Source organism: Lonchura striata, chromosome 28 (assembly GCF_050655825.1).
Source record: "Lonchura striata isolate lonStrDom1 chromosome 28, ASM5065582v1, whole genome shotgun sequence".
NCBI lineage: Eukaryota > Metazoa > Chordata > Aves > Passeriformes > Estrildidae > Lonchura > Lonchura striata.
Window position 1 is genome coordinate 4,451,998 of NC_140730.1, and position 24,349 is coordinate 4,476,346.

Here is a 24,349-nt window from a genome sequence, read left to right on the forward strand (position 1 = left end):
CTGCATTGTGTTTCCCAAGCACACAGTCTCTGCTCCATCACAAACTCCTTAAATTCTCCTTCTGCCTGCCTGCCTGTCCCGGGTCTCCCCTGAGGGCACAGCCCAGGGCAGGAGGGACAGGAGCGGTTCCCCGAGGCCCCGATGAGCAGCAGGAACCGCGGCTGTGCTTGCAGCCTTCAGCACGGACCGCGGTCCCTCCCCTCCGTGGCATCCTTCGACACGAAACGGTGCTTTCGGCCCGGGAAACCGAGCAGCAGGACCGGATCCTCCGGCCTCTGCAGACCCCCGGCGGGGCGGTTCAGGCCGGGCTCTGGGGCAGGGTCAGAGGCCGGGTCTGGTCCGGGATCCCAGGCAGGGGCCGGGGCAGGGTCCGGGCCGGGATCCGGGTCAGGGGCAGGGGCAGGGTCCGGGCCGGGCTCCGCAGCCCCCCGGGATCCGGGGCAGGGTCCGGGCCGGGATCCCGGGCAGGGTCCGGGCCGGGCTCCGCAGCCCCCCGGGATCCGGGGCAGGGTCGGGGCCGGGATCCGGGGCAGGGGCAGGGTCAGGTCCGAATTCCGCAGACCCCCGGGATCCCGGGCAGGGTCCGGGCCGGATTCCGCAGCCCCCCGGGATCCCGGGCAGGGTCCGGTCTGGATTCCGCAGCCCCCCGGGATCCGGGGCAGGGTCCGGGCCGGGCTCCGCAGCCCCCGGGCCCGGCTGCAGCTGCGGCGCTCGGGCGGCAGAGGGCGCCGCAGCGCCGCGCCGGGTCCCGCCCTCGCCCCGGGGCCGCGCCCGGAGCCGCCGGACCCGGCCCGGGCCCCGCCGCAGCCCCGGGCCGGGCCGGGCCGGGCCGGTACCGGGCGGCACCGCCCGCAGCCTCGGGCCCCCGTGGGGAAAAGTCGTGCGGGGCCGTGCGGAGCTTCCCCTGCGCGCTCCAGCGCGGGGGGTCCGTGCCGTGTCCTCGGAGCACCACGCTGTCACATCTGTGTCCCCACGGATCCGGCCCGCAGCCATCCCACACCCACGAGAAGGGAGGAATTATCAGCGCTGAGACAGAGCGTTTTAATCTTCCCCACGACACAGCCTGGGTATCCCCCCAGCTCTCCTTCCTCGAGGCTCTCAGTTGTTTGCTTGGGGTCTGCAGGCAGCACGTGTGGGGCAAATCCTGCCCAGCGGTGTGCCAGGGTCCCCGTGGCACTGGAGGGCAGGAGGAAGCTGCACAGGGGCACATCAGGGCAGGGAAAAGCTAGCCGGTGATTCTGTCCCCTCTCCTGAAACTCCAGGGTAGCCCTCGGCTTCCCACAAACAGCCTTGACATTCTGCACAGGCCGCTCACGCTGGGCTTCAATCACCCGCAGTTATCAGCCATGGGTGGTTTCTGTGTTATTTGTTTCCTTCCCGACATCCGGCGTGGAGCAACCAGCCGGGATGCGACTGTCCCTGCTCCCACCAGGGAATTGCTGTGGGACCTGTGCTCCAGCCTTTGCTCCTGTCCCCATTCTGGGTTTCAGCATGTCCCCAAACCCAACGGGAAGCACCGGGAGCCCCCAGGAGGCTCAGGAAACCCAGCCCAATGTCTCCACGGGTAAATCGGCTCCTGTCCCAGCCTACGTGTTCACACCGGTGTCTGCTGCATCCTGGACGTCCCTGCTTCCCCTCAAGAACCCACCGAGCCACCGAGCCAGCCTCATGTTTGCTCCAGCCCCCACCAGCGCAGCCAGCACGTTTCAGGGGCAGAATTTCCCTTTTTGCCCCTTTTTTTTCTTCTCAGGACATAGGCCCATGGCGGGTGGGACTCGGGCGGTACCAAAGTGGCCTCGCTCGCTTTCGTCTCCCCCTTCCCCTCGGCGCAGGCACGGGAGGGAGCCGAGCCGAGGCGGGGAGCCCGGCCAGGCGGGGCGGGCACCGGGGGACTCGGGAGGGCCGGAGCCGCGGAGGCCGGGACGGGGCCCGAGGAAGCGGCGAGGGGCGAGGGGCTCTGGCTCCGGAGGGGTCCCTGCCCCGCCGCGCCCCACACCTGCCCCGGCCCCGCCGCTGCCGCCCCGCCCCGGCCAGGGCGGGGGCACCGGGTCCCGCTCCGCCCCGCCCCGCCCCGCCCGGACTTTACCTCCGGGCCGGGCCCGCGCCGTTCCGGGCCATGTGAGCCGCGGGGCCGGGCCGCGGGGCCGCACGGCTGCGGGATGGAGCGCAGGAAGGTCTTCGTGGCGCTCGACGTGCTCTGCCTGGCGGTCGGTGAGGGCTCCGTCCCGGCGCCCCCGCCGCGGGCGGCTGCGGAGCGGCTCCGCGTCCCGCCGGTGCCCTCGGTGGGGCTGGGCTGGGGCTGGGCCGCGGGAGGTACCGGGGGTCCGCTCCGGCCCGGGGCCGGTGCCGCCGGGCCGGGGGCGGCGTGGCAGGCACCTGCCCGGCCGGTGCCCGGTGCCCGGGGCTCCGCCGAGAGCCACCGGCGGGGCGCGGGCGGGCTGCGCCTCCCGCCCCAGCCCTACCGGGCTCCGTCGGGGCCGTTCCCGGAGCGGTCCCGCGGCGGGGTGGGAGCCCGGTCTGCCGCCGGCCGGGACGCTCCGGGAGGGTCTCTCGGCTCGGGCGGCACCGGGACGGTTCCGCCGCCGCCCTGGCCGCCTGCCCGCCGCCGAGCCCGGCGCTCCGCGGGGCCGGTGGGTTCGGAGCACCCCTGGGACCCCCTCTGCCCCCCCGGTGCTGGGAAATGTTTCTAAAACTGCCGCGAGGAAGTCACGAATTAAGACAGACTAAAAATAAAGGCCCGGATCGGGATCGCGGCTGGAGCTTCCCCGGCTGCGGGGCGGGGGCAAGGCCGGGTCCCGGTGCCGCTCGGAGCGCGTTTCCCTCCCGTGGGCCGGTGCTTTATATTTTTAGGGGAGCTTTTTTTGGAGGATGAAATTATCCAGAAGGAAAATTGGTGTCTAATTTGAGCTGAAAATGGACGTCTGAGGTGTGCGGGGAGGAGGCGGAGGAGGGACCGGGGCCGCTTCCCTGCCCCCGGCAGCGCGGCGGGGGCGGCGGGGCAGCCCCCGGGGCTTCGTCGCCGCCGCTCCCTCCGCTCGCTCGGTGAGCGCAGGAGGCGGCGGGACCCCCGGGCGGGGACAAAGGTGCGGGCTCCCGGGAGACGGAGCAACGAGGGGAGGCGGAAACCACCGGGAAAGGCGGAACTGGGAGAAGAGCCCGGCCTAAGGTGGCCTCCGGGGAGGGGGGGCCGCTTCCCTGGGGAGCGGCCTGGAGCCCGTCCTTGGCTGTTCCTGAGCAGGGATGGAGCAGGGCAGGGGGAGGCTGGCACGGCTGCTGTGCGGCACAGGGACCTCAGAATCCCTCTGGATTTCGAGGGTAGTTCCATCCTGGGTGAGCTCGCAGCTGCCTGTGGCTGGGGCTGCAGAGTGCTCGGTGGAAAAGCCACCTTGCCCAGGCTGACCCAGCCAGCACAGCCTCTCTCCAGTGCCCTGAGGAGCCAGGGAAGAGGAGAGGCTGACAGAAACAGGGGCTATGGGAGGATGAGGGGGGCAAGCCATTGGACTGGGTCATGTACAGCATCTCCCAGCACTGGTTCTCCTGGAGCTGCTGTGAGGGTTCTGCTGCGACCTTCTGGGGGCCCATCCCTGCTGTAAAACAGGTTTACAAGATGCCTGTGCTTATTAATTTTATCAGCTCTGTTTTCCTAGGCTGGGCAGTGTGAGGAGAGGGCACAGCAGGATCAGGCCTTGCCACTGTTGTGCCTGGGGAGGAGTGGGGCAGCTGTAGAGGCTCTGTGGGTGCCCGTTTGTGGCTGTCTCGTGTGGTATCTGGGTGCTGCAGGCATCTGGGAGCTCTGATAGAGCCCTATCGCTCCCAGGGCAGTGCTCTGGTGGGTTCAGGTCCTCCTGCCCTGGGTACAGGTGGCTCAGGACTTCATCCCTGGGGGGATCCCTGCCTGGCACCGGGGAGCAGAGACACAGAGATGAGAGATGGGTGGTGCTGCATGCTGGCTGCTGTCCCCAGTCCTCACCTCTCTCTGCCTTGCAGCGTCTCTGCCCTTCATCATCCTGACTCTGGTGAACTCCCCCTACAAGAGAGGCTTCTACTGCAACGATGACTCCATCCGCTACCCCTACAAGGCAGACACCATCACCCACGGCCTCATGGCCGGGGTCACCATCAGCTGCACTGTTATCATTGTAAGGAGCTGCCACCCCCTTTCCTCCAGGACAGGCTCACGCTGACTTGTTGTATCTGGAAGCTGGGGCTTGGCACAGCCACCTCCAGAGCCCTGGAAGGGCAACAACACCCTCAGCTTGAGCCCTGCTCTGCTTGAGGGTGGGAGCTCCCACTGGAGTGGTGAGAGCCACATCCCATGGGACTGGTTCCCTGCAGGGAGGGGGAGAGGGTGCCAGGGGCTCCTCTGCCACAGAGCCAGAGCATCCTGCACGCCTGGGGAGCTGCTCAGTAGCCCCCAGCCCTCACCTCCTCCCCCTGCTCTCTGCAGATCTCATCAGGAGAGGCGTACCTGGTCTACACTGAGCGTCTCTACTCCAAGTCAGAATTCAACAATTACCTGGCTGCCCTCTACAAGGTGGTTGGGACCTTTCTCTTTGGGGGGGCCATCAGCCAGTCTCTGACTGACCTGGCCAAATACATGATCGGCCGTCTCCGGCCCAACTTCCTGGCTGTCTGCAACCCTGACTGGTCCAAGGTGAACTGCTCCATCTATGTGCAGCTGGAGAATGTCTGCCAGGGAGAGAGCAGGAACGTCACCGAGTCCAGGTGAGCTGTGGTGCTGCAGGATGTGTCTCTTCCACCTGCCCAGCAGCGCTGAGCTCAGGGTGGCAGCCCCAGATGGGCATTGAGGCTCTCCTGTTGCAGGGCAGAGCCTGTGGAATGGGTAGGGGTCTTGTGGGGACCAGCTGGGGGCTTGCTCATGGCCTGACTCGCCCTTTTTGCCCCACAGACTGTCCTTCTACTCAGGACACTCTTCCTTCGGGATGTACTGCATGATGTTCCTGGCGGTGAGTGCCATGCCACAGGGAGCCCCCACAGGTCCCATGCCCCAAACACCCCATCCCTGGGCTGGCTGCTGACCCCTGCCTGGAGTGATTTCTCCCTTCTTTGCCACCCAGCTGTACGTGCAGGCCCGCCTGGTGGGGAAGTGGGCGCGGTTGCTGCGTCCCACCATCCAGTTCTTCCTCATCGCCTTCGCCATCTACGTGGGCTACACCAGGGTGTCCGACTACAAGCACCACTGGAGCGACGTGCTGGTGGGGCTGCTGCAGGGGGCCCTCATTGCCGTCCTCACTGTGAGTGTCCCCAGCGCAGCCCGCTCCTGCTTGGCCTCACGCGGACGTCCCCAAAAACACCTTTCCCCTTGCTCCTTGCCAGGTCCACTACGTGTCTGACTTCTTCAAGCACCGTCCCCCGCGGCAGTGTGAGGAGAAGGACCCGGAGCGCAAGCCCAGCCTGCCCCTCACGCTGAGCGAGCCCGAGCACAATCACTACAGCTACCGGGGTGCCCCGTGAGCCCCGGCCCTCGCCGTGCTCTGCCTCCGGGGCCGGCTGCCTCTGGCCTGCCCCGTGGCTCCACGGCTCCTCTGGCTGACACGAGTGGGACAGCCCTGCCTGCTCCCGCTCCCCCAGCGCCACGGCTCCCCGTGCCCGTGGTGCTGCTGGTGCCTGGTGATGCCAGCGCCGTGCCCGTGGGGAGGGGATGTCCTCTCCTCCCCCAGTGCGACTGAGTCACGCCCCAAGGCTGCTGTCCCAGCCCTTCGTGCGGAGGGAGGGAGGGAGGGGAGGGTGGCACGTGGGGGTGGATTTATTGGGCTGGCAAAGCACACTGAGCGAAGAGCAAACTCCTTGGGAAGTCTGAGATTGCCTGGGCCGAGTGTGTGTTGTCCCTGTTAAATGATCCAGCCGTACAAGTACAAATCCTCACAGGCGCAGAGGGAGCAGGACAGCTTCTGGGCTAGCTAGACTTTTTTGGGAAGGATTAAAGCAATCCAGAGCTCTTCTCTGCTCCATTGATTACCTTTAAGAGCAGTCCTGCCTGCCAGCAGCTGCTGTGAGCAAAGGGTTCCTGGGCAGGCTCTTCTCTGCCTGTGCCCAATTCTGCAGTGCTGGGAGCCAGAGCTGTTTGCCCCCTGCCTGCTTCATGCCTGGCTTGGGCAAGGGGCTGCTGCTCCAGCCTTTGTCCCTCCTGCAGCTTCAGCTGATGCTTTAGGGTGTGTGGTGGGGCTAGGGAGATATTTTCTGTGGTAAAGGAAAATAAATGGGGATGTGGAGCTGTCCAAATGTCCTGGGAAAGGGGGGCAATGTGTACATACAGAGCAGTCCCATCACTGACACGTGGCTGCCTCCAGCACTGCAGTGCTTTGGGTCTCTTGTTAAAATACATGCATTTTCATTTTGATGTTGTTTTTAAATTAGATCATTCTTAAAGAACGTCTGTGTCGGGCCTGTTCTCTTTTTTTTTTTTTTTGGATGCTCCTGGCCTTGGAGTGGATAGGCTGAAGTGTTTGGGGTTTCCTTTTCCTAGAGAAAGGTGTCTGAACCCCTCAGCTGTAGGTGGGGGCTGTCAGGGCTGCTAAGCCATTCTCCCAGCTTCACTGGGAAAGGTGGGCTGGACCTGGAGCCTGTGATGCCTGTGAGGTGTCACATTCACGGGGGCTGTGCTTTGAGCTGAAGAAGAGCTGTGGCCAGCCTGGGGCTCCACAAGCCAGCTCAGCCCAGCCAGGTCCATCCTGGCACTGCCTTTGCTCCAGGAGCCTCCCGCACTCCCCAGCATCGCAGCCCTGCTCTGAGAGGGAGGAGGGAAACAGGGAGAGGCTCTTGGAAAAAGTGACGCTTTGTGCCTGCAGCTCCCTCGGCTGCCCCAGCAGCTGAGCACAGGGAAGGCAGGGAGGGAGCTGGGAGCCTTGGGACAGCTGACCCGAGTCCCTCTGTCACCCAGGGGCTGTGCTGGGGACAGGTGACAGCGCCAGCCTGGGGGCACAGGGCCTCCTGACTGCTGGGAAGAAACGAGGGACACAGAGGCAGCACCCTGGAAGCCTGAGGGTCCCCCCAGTCCCTTTTGGGGGTGGGATGGGCAGTCCCAGGGTCAGCTCATGCCCACACTCGGTGAGTGCAGCTCCTGTGTCCTGCTGGGAACAGCAGGAACCCTGGGCTGGCTGCTGCGTGCTGTTGATGTGCTTGTGCAGTGTGGGTGACTCCAGTCTAGACAAGCCCTGATCAAAAACAACCTCCCTGTGTGGAGGGAACTCCCTTTCCCTGACGCTACTTTTCTGTTTTTCTCTGGAGCTTTCTTCCCACAAGTACTTCCCTGCACCCCCAGCAGGGTCCTTCCCCCATCCCAGCCCTCCAGGCTGGTTGTTTAATATCTGTTGGTGTAAAACAAAGCTGGAGGAAGTGCCAGGGCAGGGCAGCTCTGCCGCAGGGTTTGCAAACAAAGCTCTGCGAAGGCTCAGCAGCTCCTGGAGTTGGGCACTGAGGCACAGCCCAGGTTTGGGAGCTGCCTGCTTGATTTTCCTTCGGCCTGGCAGTGCCCAGCAACTGCCCCAGTTCCTGGCACTGCCTCGACAGCTCCTCTGCACAGCCAGGAACGTGCCTGCTCCCTTCCCTGGAGATCTGATTGCGCCCCTTGGATGCATCTCTGGAAAAACCAGCCAGGCCACAATGCTGCAGTGTGTGGCTCCGAAGGGCAGGGCTGGCTGTGCGTGCTGGGAGCTCGGCTGCTCCATCCCCCGGCTCCCAGCTGTGCCCTGCTGCGGGATGGGCTGAGGCCTGACCAAACTCGTGGCATGCCAAGCCACATGTAAGCTGCAGGAGCTCCCAGGCCGTGTCCAGGCACAGCAGCCTGCTCCAGGTGTGCTCCTTCACCCACCTCTGGAGGGACAGGCATGCTGGCAAGGGGCTGCCTGTGCTGGCTCCTCAGCCCCAGGGGTGCCAGCAGGGCAGCTGGGGAAGCCAAAGCAGGTCCCTTGAGTGCTGTGAAGTTTGGGATCCATCCTAGACCTGGTTGTGGCTGAATATCACAGCGCCCAGACAGTGCTGCTGCAGCTTCCAGCTGGACCCTGCTGCCTGGAGGGTTTGAGCCCCTGGAGAGGCTGGGTTTGGCTCCTGAGAGGCTGGTGCTGCTCTTGGGAGCTGAGGAGAGGGGAAGTGTGGTCTAGGGGCAGGATGAGGCCTGTGTGCCTCTTTCTTGGTTCAGGGTTTGAGCTTGTACCTCCCCGGATGGGTCAGAGCTGTTAAGAGCTCTGTCCATCCTGTTTGGTGAGTCCCAGGAAGCCCCTCTGGGGTCAGGGTGAGTCGTGGCCCTGGGCAGTGTGGTGACTTGTGACTGGAGCGTCCACCCTGTTCAGTGGGTGACTCAGGAGCTGGGGATGCAGCCCTGCTTGTGCTGGGGCAGATTTTGCTGCAGGCTGAAGCCAGGCATGGCTGGGACCCGATGAGAGCCGTCCTGTTCCCGGCGTCAGCAGCTCCACGCACCAAGCACTCTGCCAACACGCCTCCCTTCCAAAATAAGCTGCTTCTGGCAGCACACAGCCAGGATCTGGCTTCCAGCCCTGCTCTAGAGGGGGCCTGGAGCTGCCTCCCCCAACCTGTGCCTCCTGGCTGCTTCCCACCGTGCCACGCAGCATCCTCCCTCCCTTCTCCCTGGCACCTGGCACTCGTGCCGATTCCACGGGCTTGGATTGCCCCGGCCCCATCCCCGAGTTCCTCCTCTCTTTTGGCTTCTTTCCCCGGCTGAGCGGGGCGAGAGGCGGGCGAAGGGGCTGAGCTCCTCGGTGCCTGCAGCGGCTTCCAGGAGCGGGCAGCGGCCCTGCCAGGAAGGATGTTACTCATCCCCCAAACATCCCCTGCCCTGGACGGCAGCCACGGGAGATGCCGCGGCCAGATGCGCCCGCGGCTCCGGGGCCTGAGGTGGCCCCGGCTCGGGGATGTGCTGGGGGGCACCGATGCCATCGCACCCTCGGCTGGGATGCTGGCAGCCCCTGCCCGAGGGCAGCCCAGGCCGCGTGGGCCTTTCCCCCGCAGCGTGGCGTGGCCAGGGAGGCGGTGGGTGCCGGGCCAGGACACGCGGCGGGGACAGCAGGGACAGAGTCCGGGCTGGGGTTTCCGAGCGGCCCCGGGGCACCGGCCGGGAACGGGCACTGTCCCGTCCCGCCGGGGCGGCAGGGGGCAGCAGGAGCCCGGCCGAGCCTCCGAGCGGAGCCCCGGTGCCCCGGCCGGAGGAGCCCCCGGTGCTCCGGCCGGAGGAGCCCCCGGTGTCCCGGCCGAAGGAGCCCCCGGTGCCCCGGCCGAAGGAGCCCCCGGTGCCCCGGCCGGAGGAGCCCCCGGTGCCCCGGCCGAAGGAGCCCCCGGTGTCCCGGCCGGAGGAGCCCCCGGTGCCCCGGCCGAAGGAGCCCCCGGTGCCCCGGCCGGAGGAGCCCCCGGTGCCCCGGCCGAAGGAGCCCCCGGTGTCCCGGCCGGAGGAGCCCCCGGTGCCCCGGCCGGAGGAGCCCCCGGTGCCGGCAGTGCCGCCGCCGCCCAAGCTCCGGTGCCCCCGCGCTGCCCGGCCCGGTCCCATCCTGCCGGGACACTGCGAGGAGCCAGATGCTCCCTCCAGCCTCTCTCCTCCTCCTTCTCCTCTTCCTCCTCCTCTGATCCCCCCAGCGCTGCCTCCCCCACTCCCTTTAATCGACGTTTCCGCTGAAATGCGCCGGTTCCACGGATTTCTTTGATCTCGCTAAGGGAAGAAGGGAGCTATAGAAGAAATTAAATCGGCGCAGAAGGAGGAAAGGGGAGAGGAAAGCACTCTCGGGAGAGGTTGTTAAATGTCGCCTCTTTCTCACCAGAGCATCAGGCAAGAAAGAACCTGTCCTCGCCCGTGCCTGTCCCGGGTCACCTGCGCCTGGCGCTGGCCGGGGATGCCCCTGGGCCGGGCAGGCGCTGGGGTGGCACCGCTGGTGCCGTCCCCGCCGCGCAGGAGCCCCGGCCCCGCCGGAGCCTCGCTGGCATGCGGGGAGCTGGCAGGCGAGCCCGGGGAAGCAGCCAGAGGGTACGAGCAGCAGTTTTGTTTTCTGCCGCTTGCCAGGGACGGGCTCTCGGCAACGCCTGGCTGCCGAGCCCCGGGCCCTGCGGGGTGCCTGGATCTTCCCCACCGGCCCTGGCTGCTGCCCAGGGGCAGCTCTGAGGGGTGAGCGAGGTGTTCTGGCTCCTTTCCTACCGAGCCACGGCTGCACCGCCGGGCTCCCGGTGGCTGCAGGTGCCGCCGGTCACGGCAGGGATCGCCCCGGTGCCGGCCGGTCCGTGCCGCCGGGGGCCGCGGCCGAGCGCTGCCTGCCGGGCACGCACCGAGCTGTGAGCCGGGTCCTCGCCTCTCCCCGGCCCCTCTGCCCGTGCCGGCCTGCACAGCGAGAGCAGCCGTGGTGATGGGTGGCACTGCCAGAACCTGGGACCAGGGACTGCTGCTGGGGACACGGAGGTGGCACTGACAGGATTTTCCTCTTCAGTGCTGGAATGGTGTTTCCCCACCCCTGCCAACATCCTGCAGCCAGGAGGGACAGCCCAGCCTGTCCCTAGTCCCATATCCCGAACGCCTGAGGCCTCTCCAGCGCAGCACAGAGTGCGGGGATGCTGCAGGGGGCTGTGCCTGGGGCAGAAGGGATCAGCAGCATCCTGCCAGGGCCCTGGCTGGGGTCCCTTCTTCTCTGCTGCGTTCTCTTCTTCTCCCTTGGTCTCTCCACTCAGCCAGGCCCTCACGTGTCTTGGCCCCCTCAGCCCCATGGTGTAACAGGGACAGGATTCCCAGGCTGGAGAGAGAGGTTTAGAACAGACATGGTGCCTCAGTCCAGCCTTCAACTGCCTTTTTTTTCTTTTTTCTATTTTAATATTTTGCCTTAACATGACCTTGGCCAAATTATTTCCCCTCTGTTTGAGATTTATGGGCCTCTTCCAGAAATGATCTGTTCTGTCTACGAAAATAGACACCGTGCTGTTATTACATTTTAAAATATAATAAGGCTTGGGAGATTGCTCTTCTGCTGCTCTCCCCAGCAGCTCCCCTCTCTCTCCAGAGCACAAACCCCGCTGTTTGCAGGTGTGGGGCCAAGAGTGGTGCAGTGAGAACAGGGGCATCCCCAGCTCCAGAACGGGGCAGTCTCTCCCTGCCTGCCCTCAGCAGAGCTGGAGTAACGGGAGATCTCCCATCTGAGATCACAGCTGCTCTCAGAAAATCCCGGGGCTGCCAGAGAACAGACTGGGCAAAATGGGGCTAAACGAGCTGGGCTTCCCACCGTGGGACTGGGGACGATCCCCGACTCAGTCAAGGCAGCAGAACCCGGCTGGAAGCTGGAAAATTCTGCTCCCAGCCTGAGGGGCAGCACAGCCCATCACCCCCAGGAGTCCTTCGGGCAGGCACAGGGTGGCCCTCGCACAGCCCTGCTCTATCTCAGTGGCTTTGCTGAGGTTATGATTGTTATTGTTCTTTTCTTCCAGGGGCTGGAGGCAAGTTCCCGTCGCTGAGGAGGGGCTCTGCTTCTCCCAGCTCTGCTGGCAACCGGCGTCAGTGGCCAGCCATGGTCTGTCCCATGAGCTGAGCCATCACTGCCTTTGGACGGCGACAGCACCACGAGGATGGAGCTGTGGTGAGGAGGAAAAGGCTGCTGGCCTGTTCCTGGATTAAGGTTAAAGAGGGGGAGAGGCTCCTCACAGCTGCTGCTCCTCAAATGTTTTATTTCCTGCTCAGTGTAAGCCTGGATTGACCTGCAGCAGCAGAAAATGTCGAGCAACCACCGATCTCCCTGAAAGGAGTCAAACCACCCGAAAATCCACGAGGAAGCCCGAGTGGGTTGTGTGCACCCCGGCCTTCTGGTTGGAAACACGGGGAGCTCTGGGAGGACGGTGCCAGCGCTGCTGGGGATGCGGGGCCGTTGTAGGGCTCTGGGACAGGGCCATGGGCGGCCCTTTCCCATCCCAAAGGACGTGGGGTGATGGCAGGGAGCTGGGGGCTGTCAGAGCCCTTTCCTGGGGCTGAGAAACAGGCCTGGCCCAGGAGCCTTGCCCTCTGGCAGAGGGATGCTGCCGCTCCCGCCATCACACGGTGCAGGGAATTCCCGGTGAGGCGGGACCTGCAGCCCGGGGAAGGATGTGTTGGTGGTGTCGGGGTCGTTTATTTTCTTAATTAAAAAAAAAAAAAAAAAAAAAAAAAAGAAAAAAAAGAAGAAAACAACAAAGAGGCCGGGGACGGACACGGAACGGGACACGACGACTTCTTGTGCTTACCAGCAAAAAGCCCCGAACCCGAAGCCGAGCGGCCGCTGCCCGGGACAGCGGCTCCGGTGCAACCTCCCGGCTCCGTTTTCGGGCCAAGCCGCGGTTTAACCCTTGCGGGGGTCCTCGCTACGGGGCTGGGAGGGGCCGTGCCGCGCCCCGGGATCCCGCGTGGGGCGGCGGGCGCGGCCCGTGCCCGGTCCCCTCTCGGTCCCGTCCGGTCCCCCGGCCCCGCAAGGGTTAAACCGCGGCGCCGCCCCCTCGTTCTCCGCTCGGCCTCCCTTGATTGACACCCCGCGCGCCGGCCGGGCCCGGGCTGGCCAATGGGGAGGCGGCTCCGCGCGCCCCACGTGGGGGCGGCCGCCCTGGGCGCGCTCCCATTGGCTGGCGGCGGGGGCGATCGCCCGCACGGGCCAGGCCCCACGTGGAGCTGGCGCTCGCGCTCGTTCATTGATCGCGCTCCGCAGAGCGGCGGCCGCGCGGGCGGGGCGGGGCGGGGCGGGGGCTCGGCCCGGCTCGGCTGCACTCGGCTGCACTCGGCTCGGCCCGGCCCGGCTCGGCCCGGCCCGGCTCGGCTCGGCTCTACCGGGCTCGGCTCGGCCCGGCCCGGCCCGCCCCGCCGCAGGGGCGCGCGCCTGGGGCCGGGGCCGGGTCTGGGACCCGCAGCGCGGTGAGTCCCGTCCTGTTCCCGTCCCGTCCCGTCTCGTCCCGCCGCTCCGGCCCGGCTCGGCTCGGCTCGCTGTGCGCCGGCCGGGGTCCGGCCCCGCTTGGGGCTGGGTCGGCGGCGAGGCCGGTGCCGCCCCGCGGCCGTACCTGCGGCGGGCGGCGGCGGCGGGGCCATTGTCTGCGCGGCGCGGGGGCCGGGGCTGGGCGGGTCCGCGGAGCCCGGGGGCAGCCCCGGGGCTCTCGGTCCCCGCGGGAACGGCGCGGGGCGGCCGCGGGCGGGGCCGCGGCTCCCGCAGGGCCCCGGGCAGCGCCGGGCGGTGACCCCCGCGTTCTTCTCCAGGGCCTGATCCGGAGCTCGGAGCAGTTTCCAGGCCCTGTCCCGGACCTGCGGCGGGGCGGCCGGACGGTCCCGGGCCGGTCCGGTGCCGAGGATGTTCCCGCAGAACAGGCCCCCGGTGAGCCCCCGTCCCCTCGCAGCGGTGCCACCCCGGGGCTCGCGGGCTGCGCCCCCAGAGCCCGGCTCCCCCCCCGGTGCTGACCGACGCTGGCTGCCGGTGCTCGTGATGCTCGGCGGCGGTGCTGTGGCTCTTCCCAAAGCGGTGCTGAGCCCCAGCGCGGCGGGTCTGGGCTTTGGGGGGTGCTGGGAGCGGGATTCACCGGGCTGTGATGGTGGGACGGTGATGGACAGGCAGGGAGCTCAGGAGTGTGGCAGCTGGGTGAGGACGGGCCACCAGGTCTGTGCCATGCCCAGTGCCACCCGTGGTCATTAATCCTTTCTGGCTCAGTGGTCCAACTGATGCTGGCAAGGCCCTTGGTGCCTGGTTGTGACCAGTTGCCTCTCCCAATAACTCCTTGTGCAACCTCCTGCATGTGCTGCTCTCCCAGATGTGCCCGTAGCCTTTTCCCTGGGTGCAGGAATGCCCTGGGGGATGTGCCAGCCTTGCTGGGCAGCAGCAGTGACCCTGGAGGTCCCATCTCTGCCTAGGCTCATCTCCAGGCACCCTCTGCTGCCTCGGGAGCCGCTGTTGCTGCCAGTGCCATCCCCAGCACCCCCCAGTCCCTCAAGCTGACTTACCCAGAGACCTTGGATCGCATCAAGGAGGAATTCCAGTTCCTGCAGAACCAATACCACAGGTGAGAAGCTGCCAGAGTTCACATGCCAGCTTGTGAACTGGGCACTTCACTGGTGCTGGCCAGCCACAGGCTTCTCTTGGCACTGGGCAGCACCATCCCCTGTGGCTGCTGGACTGGTCCCTCCAGAGGATGGCTGTGCCAAGCATCACCTTGGTAGCTTGAAATGACTCTGTTTGAGGGCAAAACTCAACCTTTGCCTGCCAAAAGCCCTGGGAGGAGGTGCTGGCATCCAGCACCCAGTTGCTGGGCTGAGCCAGAGCCATCACTTAGACCTGGAGACCCTCTGATCCGTGAGGTTTCTGCCCAGGATCACCTCTCTTTCCTCATGCTGCACGGGGCAGAGCGAGGTTTGAAATGCAGCTAAGCTTTGCAGCTCACTCCATTTGGGAAGCAGATGCTGGGGAGGGGGTTAAGAGTCCATGCAAATTGCTCCCTGATGCCCAGAACCCTTTGGTGTCCACCTCCTCTTTATCAGCCCCTTCCTGCCCTCTTTCAGGTGGTTTTCTTGGCTTGTGCTGGGAGATGGGATTGAAGCTGAGAGGAGGCTGAAGTGTGTGGTACACTGGGAGGGCTCATGCTCTGTCCAGCCAGGGACATCCTGTCACTTGGGAGGACCAAGGGGGGTTGCTCCTTCTCCCTTTCTCTCTTTATTTTCACAGCTTGAAGTTAGAATGTGAAAAGCTGGCAACAGAAAAAACAGAAATCCAGCGTCATTATGTCATGGTTAGTGAGCTCCACCTGAAAGGAGAAGGGTGGTGTGGGATCTCCTCTGAACCATCAAAGGACACGCAGGGATGCTTTGCCTTCCTCTTGCTTTTGGGTTGTGTGGCCAGGCCCTGAGATCTGGTTCTTGTGGCTGTTACTGTCTGGTTTTCCCCCAAAAGGGGCTGTGGTGTTCGAGCAGGACTTTCTGCCTCAGCTTGTGGTGGCAAACGTGCTCCTGTGTGGGTTGCCCCATTGCTGCAGGAGTCTTGGGAGGGCTGTGTCCATCCTGGGGGCTGCAGCCATGTGCCAGGGACACCTCTGCTCCTGGGAGAGGAGCTGGGGACCCTGTCGTCCCCATGGCCTGGCCACACCACGACTGTTTGTGGCCAGGCTGATCTGGTGTGCCAGCACCACAGAGGAATTTCTGCTTGGGAGCTGCCCTGGTCTCCAGAGCCGTGCTGATGCTGCCTTCTCTCCCTCACAGTACTACGAGATGTCCTATGGCCTGAACATCGAGATGCACAAACAGGTGAGTCTGGGTGGGCTGGGAGCTCTGTCCACCTCCTTGGTCCCAGCTCCCTGGCCCCACTTTGCCATCTGGGCTCTTCAGGGCTGTCCCCACAGTCAAGCTGGGAAGCTGCTCCCTGCTGTAGCCCAGGAATCCCAGTGTTTGTGGGGGATGTGTCCCCTTCCCTGTGCTTTGTGTTGCTCTGTGCCATGGCCGTGGCTGCTTCCTTAGGTCCCCACACACGTCTGTGCTCTGGTTTCGGGTTCAGGGTGCCCTGCTGGACTGTGATGGTCTCGTTGTGTCAGGCAGAAAGTGGTGGTGGAGGATTTGTTCTTGCATGGCTGCTCACAGTGGTTACGAGTGGTCACGGGGTGGCTGTTGGGAAGGAGACTGGCTTCCTCCTCAGGGCAAGGTGGGCTGCAGGGTCACAGCAGGCTGATGTGCTCTGGCTCGAGCACTGTCTGCTGCCCACTGGCCCAGGGACCAGGGCTGAGGAGCATTCTGAGGAGCAAGAAGGGTCTGGGGTGGGTGCAGGGTGAGCTCTCTGGGGGCTCAGAGCTGCGCATCCTCCCTCGCTGCTTCCCCGTCCCTCCCTCCCTCCCTCCCTTCCTCAGCTCCCTCCCTTCCTCCCCTGTGCCGAGCTCTGGGTCACCAGCTGCTCTGAGACAGAAGGTTTCTTCTCATCTATTTTTAAAGAGGCTGCGGAGGAGCCTGGCGAGGCGCTGCCGCCTTCCTGCCCGCCCCGCGCCCGCCGACGCCAACTGTTGCGCGGGCACTGCGGCGGTGCTGCCCCTGGGCCCGGCGCAGGACAGGCTGTCAGCCACCCTGCCAGCTCTGTGCCCGCTGGCAGGGTGTTCTGCCACTCTGGGATGCCCTCCTTGTCCCGGCATCCCCGCTGAGGCTTCGGGCCGAGCTGCCCTTGTGAGGGACGATGCCCGGCCCGGAGCCTCTCCCTGGAGGGCTGCGAGCTCCTCTCCTCTGGCTGCTGCTCCTCTCCCAACCCTCTCAGGCTCGTGTTTTCTGCCAGCCCCAGGTGCCGCTGGCTGCAGGCCAGTGAGCTGTCGGCACTTTTAACAAGGGCCCGTAAGTCTGCTCTGACAGCCAGCGGCCATTGTGTGGGCAAGGGGAGCTGGCGGCGCGGAGCCGAGGGTTAGCGCTGCCCTGGGGGGACTGGGGGGCTGCCTCTCCTCCCCTTCCCCCAAATCCTGCGCTGCCCACGGGCACGGCAGGTCCTGAGCGCTCCTGGCTGCCCCAGAGCCCCGATGGCCATGGACTGAGGCTGGGCAGAGCCGTGCTCTGGCCTCTGTCCTTGCTGTCCCCGTGTCCCCAGGTGTTCATCACCAAGGGCCAAGGCGTGGGGTTTTGCTCTGGGTTTGTTTTTGGGGGAAATGGGGCTGGGGGCTGCCTGTGGTGGTGCAGCTCTCCAGGCAGCCACAGGCTTGGCAGGAGAGGATCAAGACAGGAACGAGCAGGAGACATTAATTTTTTTTTTATTGTTGCTTTGTTTTTGGCATGGAAAGGGGCCTGTAGCTTTCTATAAAAGCACCTCCCCGAATCTGCCTGGCCTTGGACTTACTCACCGCGAGCCAGAGGGGAGGCGACGGTGCTGGTGGCTGGGGGGGCTGCAAACAGCGTGATCATTTTTCATGCTGAGAGCGTTAAAGTGCCAGTAAATTGCACATTAACGAGTGCGAGTGAATTGGAGGCAGCTCTCCCCAAGGAGCTGCTGCCCATCAGTGCATTAGGGAAGAGAATCCATCACTGCCGGCCCCGGGAGACAGCTAAATCCTTCCCAGAACTGCCGGCTGCCAAATCTCCTTGCTCCCCCCTCTTCCTTTCTTTTCTTTCTCTTTTTTCCTCCCTCAGAAGGGGAAGTGAGGGCAGGTGCCAGATTGTTTCTGTGCTTTGGGGCTGGCAAGAGCAGGTCGGCAGCTGCTCCGGAGGGCAGCACAGTGTCCCTGGGCCTGTGTCCCCACACCAGCCGTACCCCCTCACCCTGGCACCTCAGCACCTGCACCAGCTGGGGGTGGGAGATGTGCCCGAGGTCATGGCAGGGAAATCCAGGGGTCAGTTCTGTCCCTGGGGCACTTCAGCTTTTGGTCTCGTCTGGGGGCCGATAAGGGGGTCTGGGTTCAACCCCCTCCTCTCAGCCCCTGCTCCACAGTGTTGTCATCCTCCCCACCAGGGTGGACAGGGAGCTCCTTGGGGCTTGGGACTGCATCTTACCTGCGCTCCTGTGCCCAGGATATCCCCTGCCCATCCAAGAACAGAGGAATCCCTCCCCCAGCTGGGCTTAGGGACAGCTGCTGATCTCTGTCCCCTCTCTGGGGACGAGTCCCCAGCTCCTCATGGGCGTCTCTGCTGTTGCCTCGAGCAGTGTCTGCTCTCTCGGCCATGTGCAGGGACAAGATCCTGTCCCCGCAGCCTTTGGGGCATCTTTGGGTTGTGTCTGAGATCTGTGCTCTCCTCTCACCTGAGCTGTGCAGGGTGGGGCTGGTGGGGGCCCTGGAAGCTGGCAGGGGGTGATACAGGAATATGGGGCACTGGATGATGCCAGGGGGTGATACAGGAATATGGGGCTCTGGAAGATGGGAGGAGGATGCTATGGGAACATGGGGCACTGGATGATGCCAGGGGGTGACAGGGGAACATGGGGCACTGGAGGATGGAGGAGGATGCCATGGGAACATGGGGCACTGGAAGCTGGCAGGGGGTGCCAGGGGAACGTGGCACAGCACAGCACGACGCTGCTCTCCCTCCCCGCGCTCTGTGCTCTTGATTGCCTGTGGCACTCGAGTGTAGCAGAAAAACAGCAGCTGGAAGGAGAGCACCTCTCCAGGGCTTCCTCTGGGCTGGGAGGGCGCAAGTGGAGGGCGTGGTGCCGGCAGGAGGCTGCTTGGAGGGCAGGGGGGAGCCTGCAGGGGCCATGGCTGCTGGCCTGGGGGCTTGCCTGGGGGTGGCCTCGGTGGCATGGGCCAGGGGGGCTTCATGTCCCTGCCAGGGAGGAGCTGGAAGGGTCCCAGAGCTCTCAGGGTGGGGATGGAGTATGCTGGGTTTTGAAAGAGGTGTTGTTAGGAGCAGGAATTGTTGCCCCAGGGTGTTTTTGCTGTAGTGCTGAGCAGCAGCCCTTGGGCTGGGTGTCAGCACCCTGAGACTGCCCGGGCCAAGCAGCCATGGTGAGGGGGCTCTCCTGGCAGCATCGGAGCCCCTCAGCCTGGGGTCTGCTCTGCCCCTTGCCCTGACGGGCTCTGTCTCTCTTCCCCTGGCAGACGGAGATCGCCAAGCGGCTCAACGTGATCTGCGCCCAGCTCATCCCGTTCCTGTCTCAGGAGGTGGGTGAGCCCTCGGGGCCAGCCAGGTGTGCAGAGCTCCTCTGGGGCCCAGGGAACGAAACGAGCCTGCCCCAGCCTGCCCCAGCCCCTCTCTTCTCTCCCCACAGCACCAGCAGCAGGTGGTCCAGGCTGTGGAGCGAGCGAAGCAGGTGACTATGACCGACCTGAACGCGGCCATCGGGGTACGTCAACCCTCTGCCCCCACTTCCCGCCACTCCAGGGCCAGGGCTGAGGGGCTCTGGCGTGCTGGCACCTCCCAGGTTCCTGCCATCCCTGAGCTGAGACCCCTCCTGCCCCTGGCTGCAGCCCCTGCCCCTCGTGCAACTGAATGGAGGGGAGGAGAGAGGCAAACCAGGCTGGTTTGGGGGCTGCCAGCAGGACTCGGGGTGCAGGAGATGCAGCTGGGGGTGGGGGTGGTGGCTGGCGTGTGTCACTGTGTCCTGACACCCTGTGGCCTGCGTGTAAGGGGGTAACCACCATCCCCACTCAACTATTCTCCCAAGACTGCAGCAGGTCCCCATCCAGCCCAGGGTGGGGGGGGTCGGTGGGAGGGATGTGGTGGCCTCCAGAACATTATTGGGGACACCCTGAGTGCATGCCCTGCCCCTCCACACCCAGGCCCTGTGGTTGACTGACCCTGGGCTGCCTCTTGCCCCTCACTTGCCCGGCAAAGTGCTGGCACAGCCCTTTGACTCTGCTCTCTCCTCTCCTCTCCAGCACCAGCTGCAGACCCAGCACCTCTCGCACCACGCTCCTCCCATCCCGCTGACCCCCCACCCCTCTGGAATGCAGCCCGCTGGCCTCGCTGGCATCAGCAGTGCCTCGGGGCTGCTGGCACTCTCGGGGGCACTGGGGGCCCAGGCCCAACTCCTCGCCAAGGAGGACCGAGGAGTCCATGACACAGAGCCCAGGGGTGAGTGTGGGGGGAGCCAGAGCTTGGGGTGCCTGGATCTGAACCTGGGAACAGTGGGGCTCCCTTTGCTGCCCATGCCCTTCTTACCTGGGCACTTCCCTGGGGTGGGGGCCACTTGTCCATGCCTCAGGGCTGCCAGCTGGGCTGGAGGGGCAAGGGGCTTGCAGCTGCAGGGGGTTTGGGTGGGAGCATCCTCCACTGACCAGCACCCTCGTGGGAGGGTGGTGAGGTGGGGCTGCTGGCGGAGGGTCTAGGACCACCCTGCTGCTGTCGTGCTGGTCTGGCCCTGCTGTGAACGCCCCAGCACCCATGGGTGAAGTGGGGGCTTCCCTGGGGGGCTCTTGGCGGTGACACAGCATATCCCCCTTTCCCTCCTCCTCCTCCTCCTCCTCCTCCTGCTGCTCCTCTGCGTTGCCACAGCGACAGACCGAGACCCCGGCCCCGTAAGTGCCTTTTTCTTCTCTTGCACCATTCTGTGGTGGCAATGGCTGTGCTCAGGACACAGGGCTGGGCTGGGGCCCTCCATGCTCCTGGAGGCAGCCCTGCCTTGGTGCTGCCTGTCCCAGGAGCTGGGCAGAGCCACTGACACTGTGCCTCACCCCAGAGCTCCCTGGCGCTGTCGAACGGGGAGCGCGCACGAGCCATCGCCGAGTACCTGAGCAGCAGCAAGAAGAGGAAGGTGGAGGAGAAGGACTTTGTTACAGACTATGTGAGCCCGGGGCTGAGGGGCTTGGGGTGACCCCATCCTCTCCCGTGGGGTGAGGAATGGAGCTGCCTGTGCCTCTGGCACAGCTCCAGGCAGGAGTGAGGGTGGCTGCAGCCCCTCTGGCTCCAACCGTGCTCCACGTTGCAGGGCAGCGATGCAGACAAAAGTGAAGACAACTTGGTGGTGGATGAGGTCAGTGTGCTGGGACACTGGGAGGGGTCTGGGTCAGTGTGTCCTGGGATACTGGGAGGGCTGTGGGGTCAGTGTGTGCTGTCCATCTCTGAGGCTGGGACTAACAGGCAGAGGTGGGCATCACAGGGAAGTGCCAGTGGCAGCTGTGCTCCCTGATCCTCGCAAGCAGCAGCAGCGAGCCCCAGGATCCAGGCTGGCATCCTGGCCATTGCCTGAGCCACCAGCTCCCCTTAACCTGGGACATCCCTGCTCTCCAGCGTGCTCTGCTCCCTGCTGATTTCCCTCCCTCCCCAGGACCCCTCTTCCCCGCACAGCGTCCACTCCTACTCGTCCCGGGAGAACGGGGTGGAGAAGGTCCCACTGGGCAGGAAGGAGGCCGTGCCCCTCAGTCCGACCTCCATGGCCTCCTCCAGCAGCACGTCCCCGTCTCGGAGCAAGGATGCGCCCACGGTACGTGTGACTTGTGCCCTTGCTGCCTGGGCTCAGCTGGCAGAGTGGCCGTGGGACCCCCGCCTCCAAAGCCATGGGGCAAAGTGCTGGAGGGACAGGGAGGTCCCACAGACCCTTCAGCACTGTCTGGGCTGGGCTGTCACTGAGGGGGAGCCAACAGGGACCCCCTGGCAGAGGTGTGGTGCAGTTGCCACCTCCCCATTGTGTTCCTGGCAGGTGGAGAAGGCAGGAACGCCCAGCCTGAAGTCCAGCACCCCCACCTCCCAGGGTGACACCCTCCCAGGCTCCAGCAGTGCCCAGCAGTTTCGCCCCACCGCTGCCAAGGTCCCTGTGGACCCTCTGGGTGAGCTTGGCCCCGCTGGGGCCTGGGTGGGTCTCCAAGCTCTGTCTCCAGGGCCCCATCCCTTCACTCTGCCTCTTCCCCACCAGCCCTGGGCCTGAGGAATCCGCTGGGAGTGCAGAGCCCCTACTCGGCCGCCTTTGGCTTGGCCCACCCTGCGGTCAACGGGGACGTGGCCGGGACGGGCGCCTACGCCAGCCTGCACCTCATGTCCCCGCAGCTCAACGGGGCCGCGGCCGCCGTGGGAGCCGGCGGCTACGGGCGCTCGCCCCTGGTGCGTGACCGGGTCCCTGCGGGGCTGCGGGGCCATGGAGGGTGAGCCCCTCTCACCCGCTGTCCCCCGCAGGTGGGCTACGACCCGCACCCACACATGCGCGTCCCGGGGCTGGTGACCGGCATGCAAGTGGGGACCTCGGGCAAGCCGTGAGTGGGGCTGGGCTGGAGGGGCTGCGCCGGGGGAGGGGGTGTGGTGGTGTGTGGGGATGAAGTTGGGATGTGTGGACGAGCTGCGGGCAGCAGGGGTGGGGAGCACAGCCTGAGGGAAAGCTGGGCTGTGGTTTTTGTGTGCCCAGCTGGCATCGCTGGGTGTGTTTTGCTCATGGTTCTGACTCCAAACTGTGCTGCTTGTGTTGGACCCGTTTGGCACTGGCTGCTGTCCATGCAGGATCTCCCTGCTCTACTCTGCTTCTCCCTGCTCTGCTTCTCACTGCTCTGCTCCCTTCCAGTGCCTACTCCTTCCACGTCAGCGCCGACGGGCAGATGCAGCCGGTGCCTTTCCCCCCCGACGCCCTGATCGGCTCCGGCATCCCCCGGCACGCGCGGCAGCTGCACACCCTGACCCACGGCGAGGTGGTCTGCGCCGTCACCATCAGCAACTCCACGCGACACGTCTACACCGGGGGCAAGGGCTGCGTCAAGGTCTGGGACGTGGGGCAGCCGGGCACCAAGACGGCCGTGGCTCAGCTGGACTGCCTGGTGAGGAGGAGGAGGAGAAATGCCTTTGGGCTGGGGCTGGGAAGGGCAATGTGGAGGGGACAGAGGGGCCTTTCACATCTGCAGTGTCTCCTGCAAGGCCCTGTGTGCTCATCATGTGCTCCTGGCCCTGTTGCCTGTCACAGAACCGTGACAACTACATCCGTTCCTGCAAGCTGCTCCCCGACGGCCGCAGCCTGATCGTGGGCGGGGAGGCCAGCACCCTGTCCATCTGGGACCTGGCAGCCCCCACGCCCCGCATCAAGGCCGAGCTCACCTCCTCTGCCCCCGCCTGCTACGCCCTGGCCATCAGCCCTGACGCCAAAGTCTGCTTCTCCTGCTGCAGCGACGGCAACATCGTGGTGTGGGACCTGCAGAACCAGACACTGGTGAGGTGAGTCCGGGCAAGGGGCAGCGTGGGCAGGACTGCTGGGGCTCCTCGGGCCAGGGACCCCTCAGTCCCCTGCAGCACGTCCCTGTGTCTAGCCCTGGCCATGGGACAGTGCCTGTCCCTGCAGCTCCTCACTGCTGGGTGCTGCAGGAGCTGGCTGCCCTGACAGCTGTGCCCTCGCCCTCTCCATCCCCCTCTTTCCCAGGCAGTTTCAAGGTCACACGGATGGTGCCAGCTGCATTGACATCTCCAACGATGGCACCAAGCTGTGGACAGGGGGACTGGACAACACCGTGCGCTGCTGGGACCTGCGGGAGGGCCGGCAGCTGCAGCAGCACGACTTCAGCTCCCAGGTAGGGCTGGAGCCCTCTGGCAGCACCCTGGGGCCAGCTGGGACCTGCTGGGTCAGTGTGTGAGCCTGTCTGTGCCCTCAGATCTTCTCCCTGGGCTACTGCCCCATGGGGGAGTGGCTGGCGGTGGGCATGGAGAGCAGCAACGTGGAGATCCTGCACGTCAGCAAACCCGACAAGTACCAGCTGCACCTCCACGAGAGCTGCGTCCTCTCTCTCAAATTCGCCTCCTGCGGTAGGCACTCCTCTCCTGGCCCCCCTTGCTCTGGAACCTCGTGGATGCCACCTCTACTTCTGTCTGTGTGTCACAGGGCTCGTTGCACTGTGGGCAAGCATTTGTTCTGGTAGCCAGCCCTGTCCCCAGTGGTGAGATTAGAGGAGGGATATCCATCCCTCTTGGAGCAGTGCTGGCTGCTGGAGCCAAACTCCTCTTTGTGTTCCCTTGGCTCATGGCTGGCAGAGCTGTGGCTGCCTCTCTCCGTGTGTTTCACAGCCTGGGCAGGATCTGCTGCTGGGATCCAGCTCTGTCCTGGTGTGGTGACATGAGGCTGCTTTGTCCCTCCACAGGGAAGTGGTTCGTGAGCACGGGGAAGGACAACCTGCTCAACGCCTGGCGGACACCCTACGGAGCCAGCATCTTCCAGGTGGGCGGCCAGCAGGGCTGGGGGTTCCTGGGTTGAAGGAACGGCCCCCAAACCCAGCTGTAATTGTGTGTCAGCCCCATAAACTCATCCCTGCAGCCTCCCCAAGGAGTGGGGGTTGGCACCTTGCTCTGGGGCTGCTTCTTGTGCTTACCCCTGTTCTCTGCAGTCCAAGGAAACCTCCTCAGTCCTCAGCTGTGACATCTCCACGGACGACCAGTTCATCGTCACAGGCTCAGGGGACAAGAAAGCGACAGTTTACGAGATCATTTACTGAGCCCCAGAGGTGCCAACTGCGGGACAGGCAGGTGTCCACGGGGATGGACAGGTGGACTCTACCTGCCCTGCTGCTTACTTCCCAAAGAACATGCAGCCAGTGGCTGTGGCATCCCAGCTGGAAGAGAGCAGAGAGGGGTGGAGGTGACCCTGGGACCGTGGCCAGGCATGGTGCAGGCCGCTGCTCGGGGTGGATTTCCTGGGGACTTTCTCCTTGTTTTGTTCTTTGTGGGTTTCTTTCTAAATCTAGACTGTGGGAGTTGGAGATGGGGGGGGGGGAGGTCTGGCATTGTTAAAGGTTTTGTTTGGGTGCTTTTTTTATTTTTGTTTTTAAATTTTGTTGTGGGGTTTTTATTTGTTTAAGGCTCTGGGCCTGCCAGGGTGGATGGGCTCCAGTCTCACTTCCCTCTGTGCCTCCCAGGGTGTATTTAATAATAAAAACAAACAAACAAAAAAAAGGCAGCTGTGCCTTGTCCTGGGCAGTGGCCTCGATGCTCTGTGGGGCTGGGATGGAACCAGGTGGGAAGGGGTGACACCACGGCAGGAGCCTTGTCCCTTTTGGTCACATCTGG

The 24,349-nt window shown here is 64.8% G+C and overlaps 2 protein-coding genes across 5 annotated transcripts; both read left to right on the top strand.

Annotated features, from left to right (window-relative positions):
* Positions 1–2,111: 2,111 nt before the first annotated feature.
* On the top strand, positions 2,112–6,393 carry PLPP2 (phospholipid phosphatase 2). Of its 3 annotated transcripts, none has more exons than XM_085562455.1 (6): positions 2,112–2,282; positions 3,988–4,139; positions 4,448–4,725; positions 4,910–4,967; positions 5,079–5,255; positions 5,338–6,393. In XM_085562455.1, exons 2-6 carry the CDS (start codon positions 4,104–4,106, stop codon positions 5,473–5,475), a joined length of 687 nt encoding a protein of 228 aa, XP_085418581.1. In that variant the 5' UTR covers positions 2,112–2,282; positions 3,988–4,103; the 3' UTR covers positions 5,476–6,393. The 3 variants fall into 3 exon arrangements, with proteins under 3 accessions (XP_085418581.1, XP_021395795.1, XP_085418580.1); XM_021540120.3 differs by having other exon boundaries at positions 2,112–2,211; XM_085562454.1 differs by lacking the exon at positions 2,112–2,282 and having other exon boundaries at positions 3,799–4,139.
* Positions 6,394–12,712: 6,319 nt separating this feature from the next.
* On the top strand, positions 12,713–24,239 carry LOC110475760 (transducin-like enhancer protein 1). 2 transcript variants are annotated; one of them, XR_014950287.1, is made up of 21 exons: positions 12,713–12,871; positions 13,208–13,322; positions 13,853–14,001; positions 14,661–14,724; positions 15,191–15,235; positions 18,484–18,546; positions 18,654–18,728; positions 19,264–19,459; positions 19,880–19,902; positions 20,064–20,168; positions 20,313–20,357; positions 20,652–20,807; positions 21,024–21,150; positions 21,237–21,421; positions 21,494–21,570; positions 21,873–22,122; positions 22,266–22,513; positions 22,720–22,863; positions 22,945–23,095; positions 23,428–23,504; positions 23,671–24,239. XR_014950287.1 is itself a non-coding variant. In XM_021540126.3 (21 exons), exons 2-21 carry the CDS (start codon positions 13,299–13,301, stop codon positions 23,776–23,778), a joined length of 2,316 nt encoding a protein of 771 aa, XP_021395801.1. In that variant the 5' UTR covers positions 12,714–12,871; positions 13,208–13,298; the 3' UTR covers positions 23,779–24,239. The 2 variants fall into 2 exon arrangements, 1 of the variants encoding a protein (XP_021395801.1); XM_021540126.3 differs by having other exon boundaries at positions 12,714–12,871; positions 22,716–22,863.
* Positions 24,240–24,349: the final 110 nt, after the last annotated feature.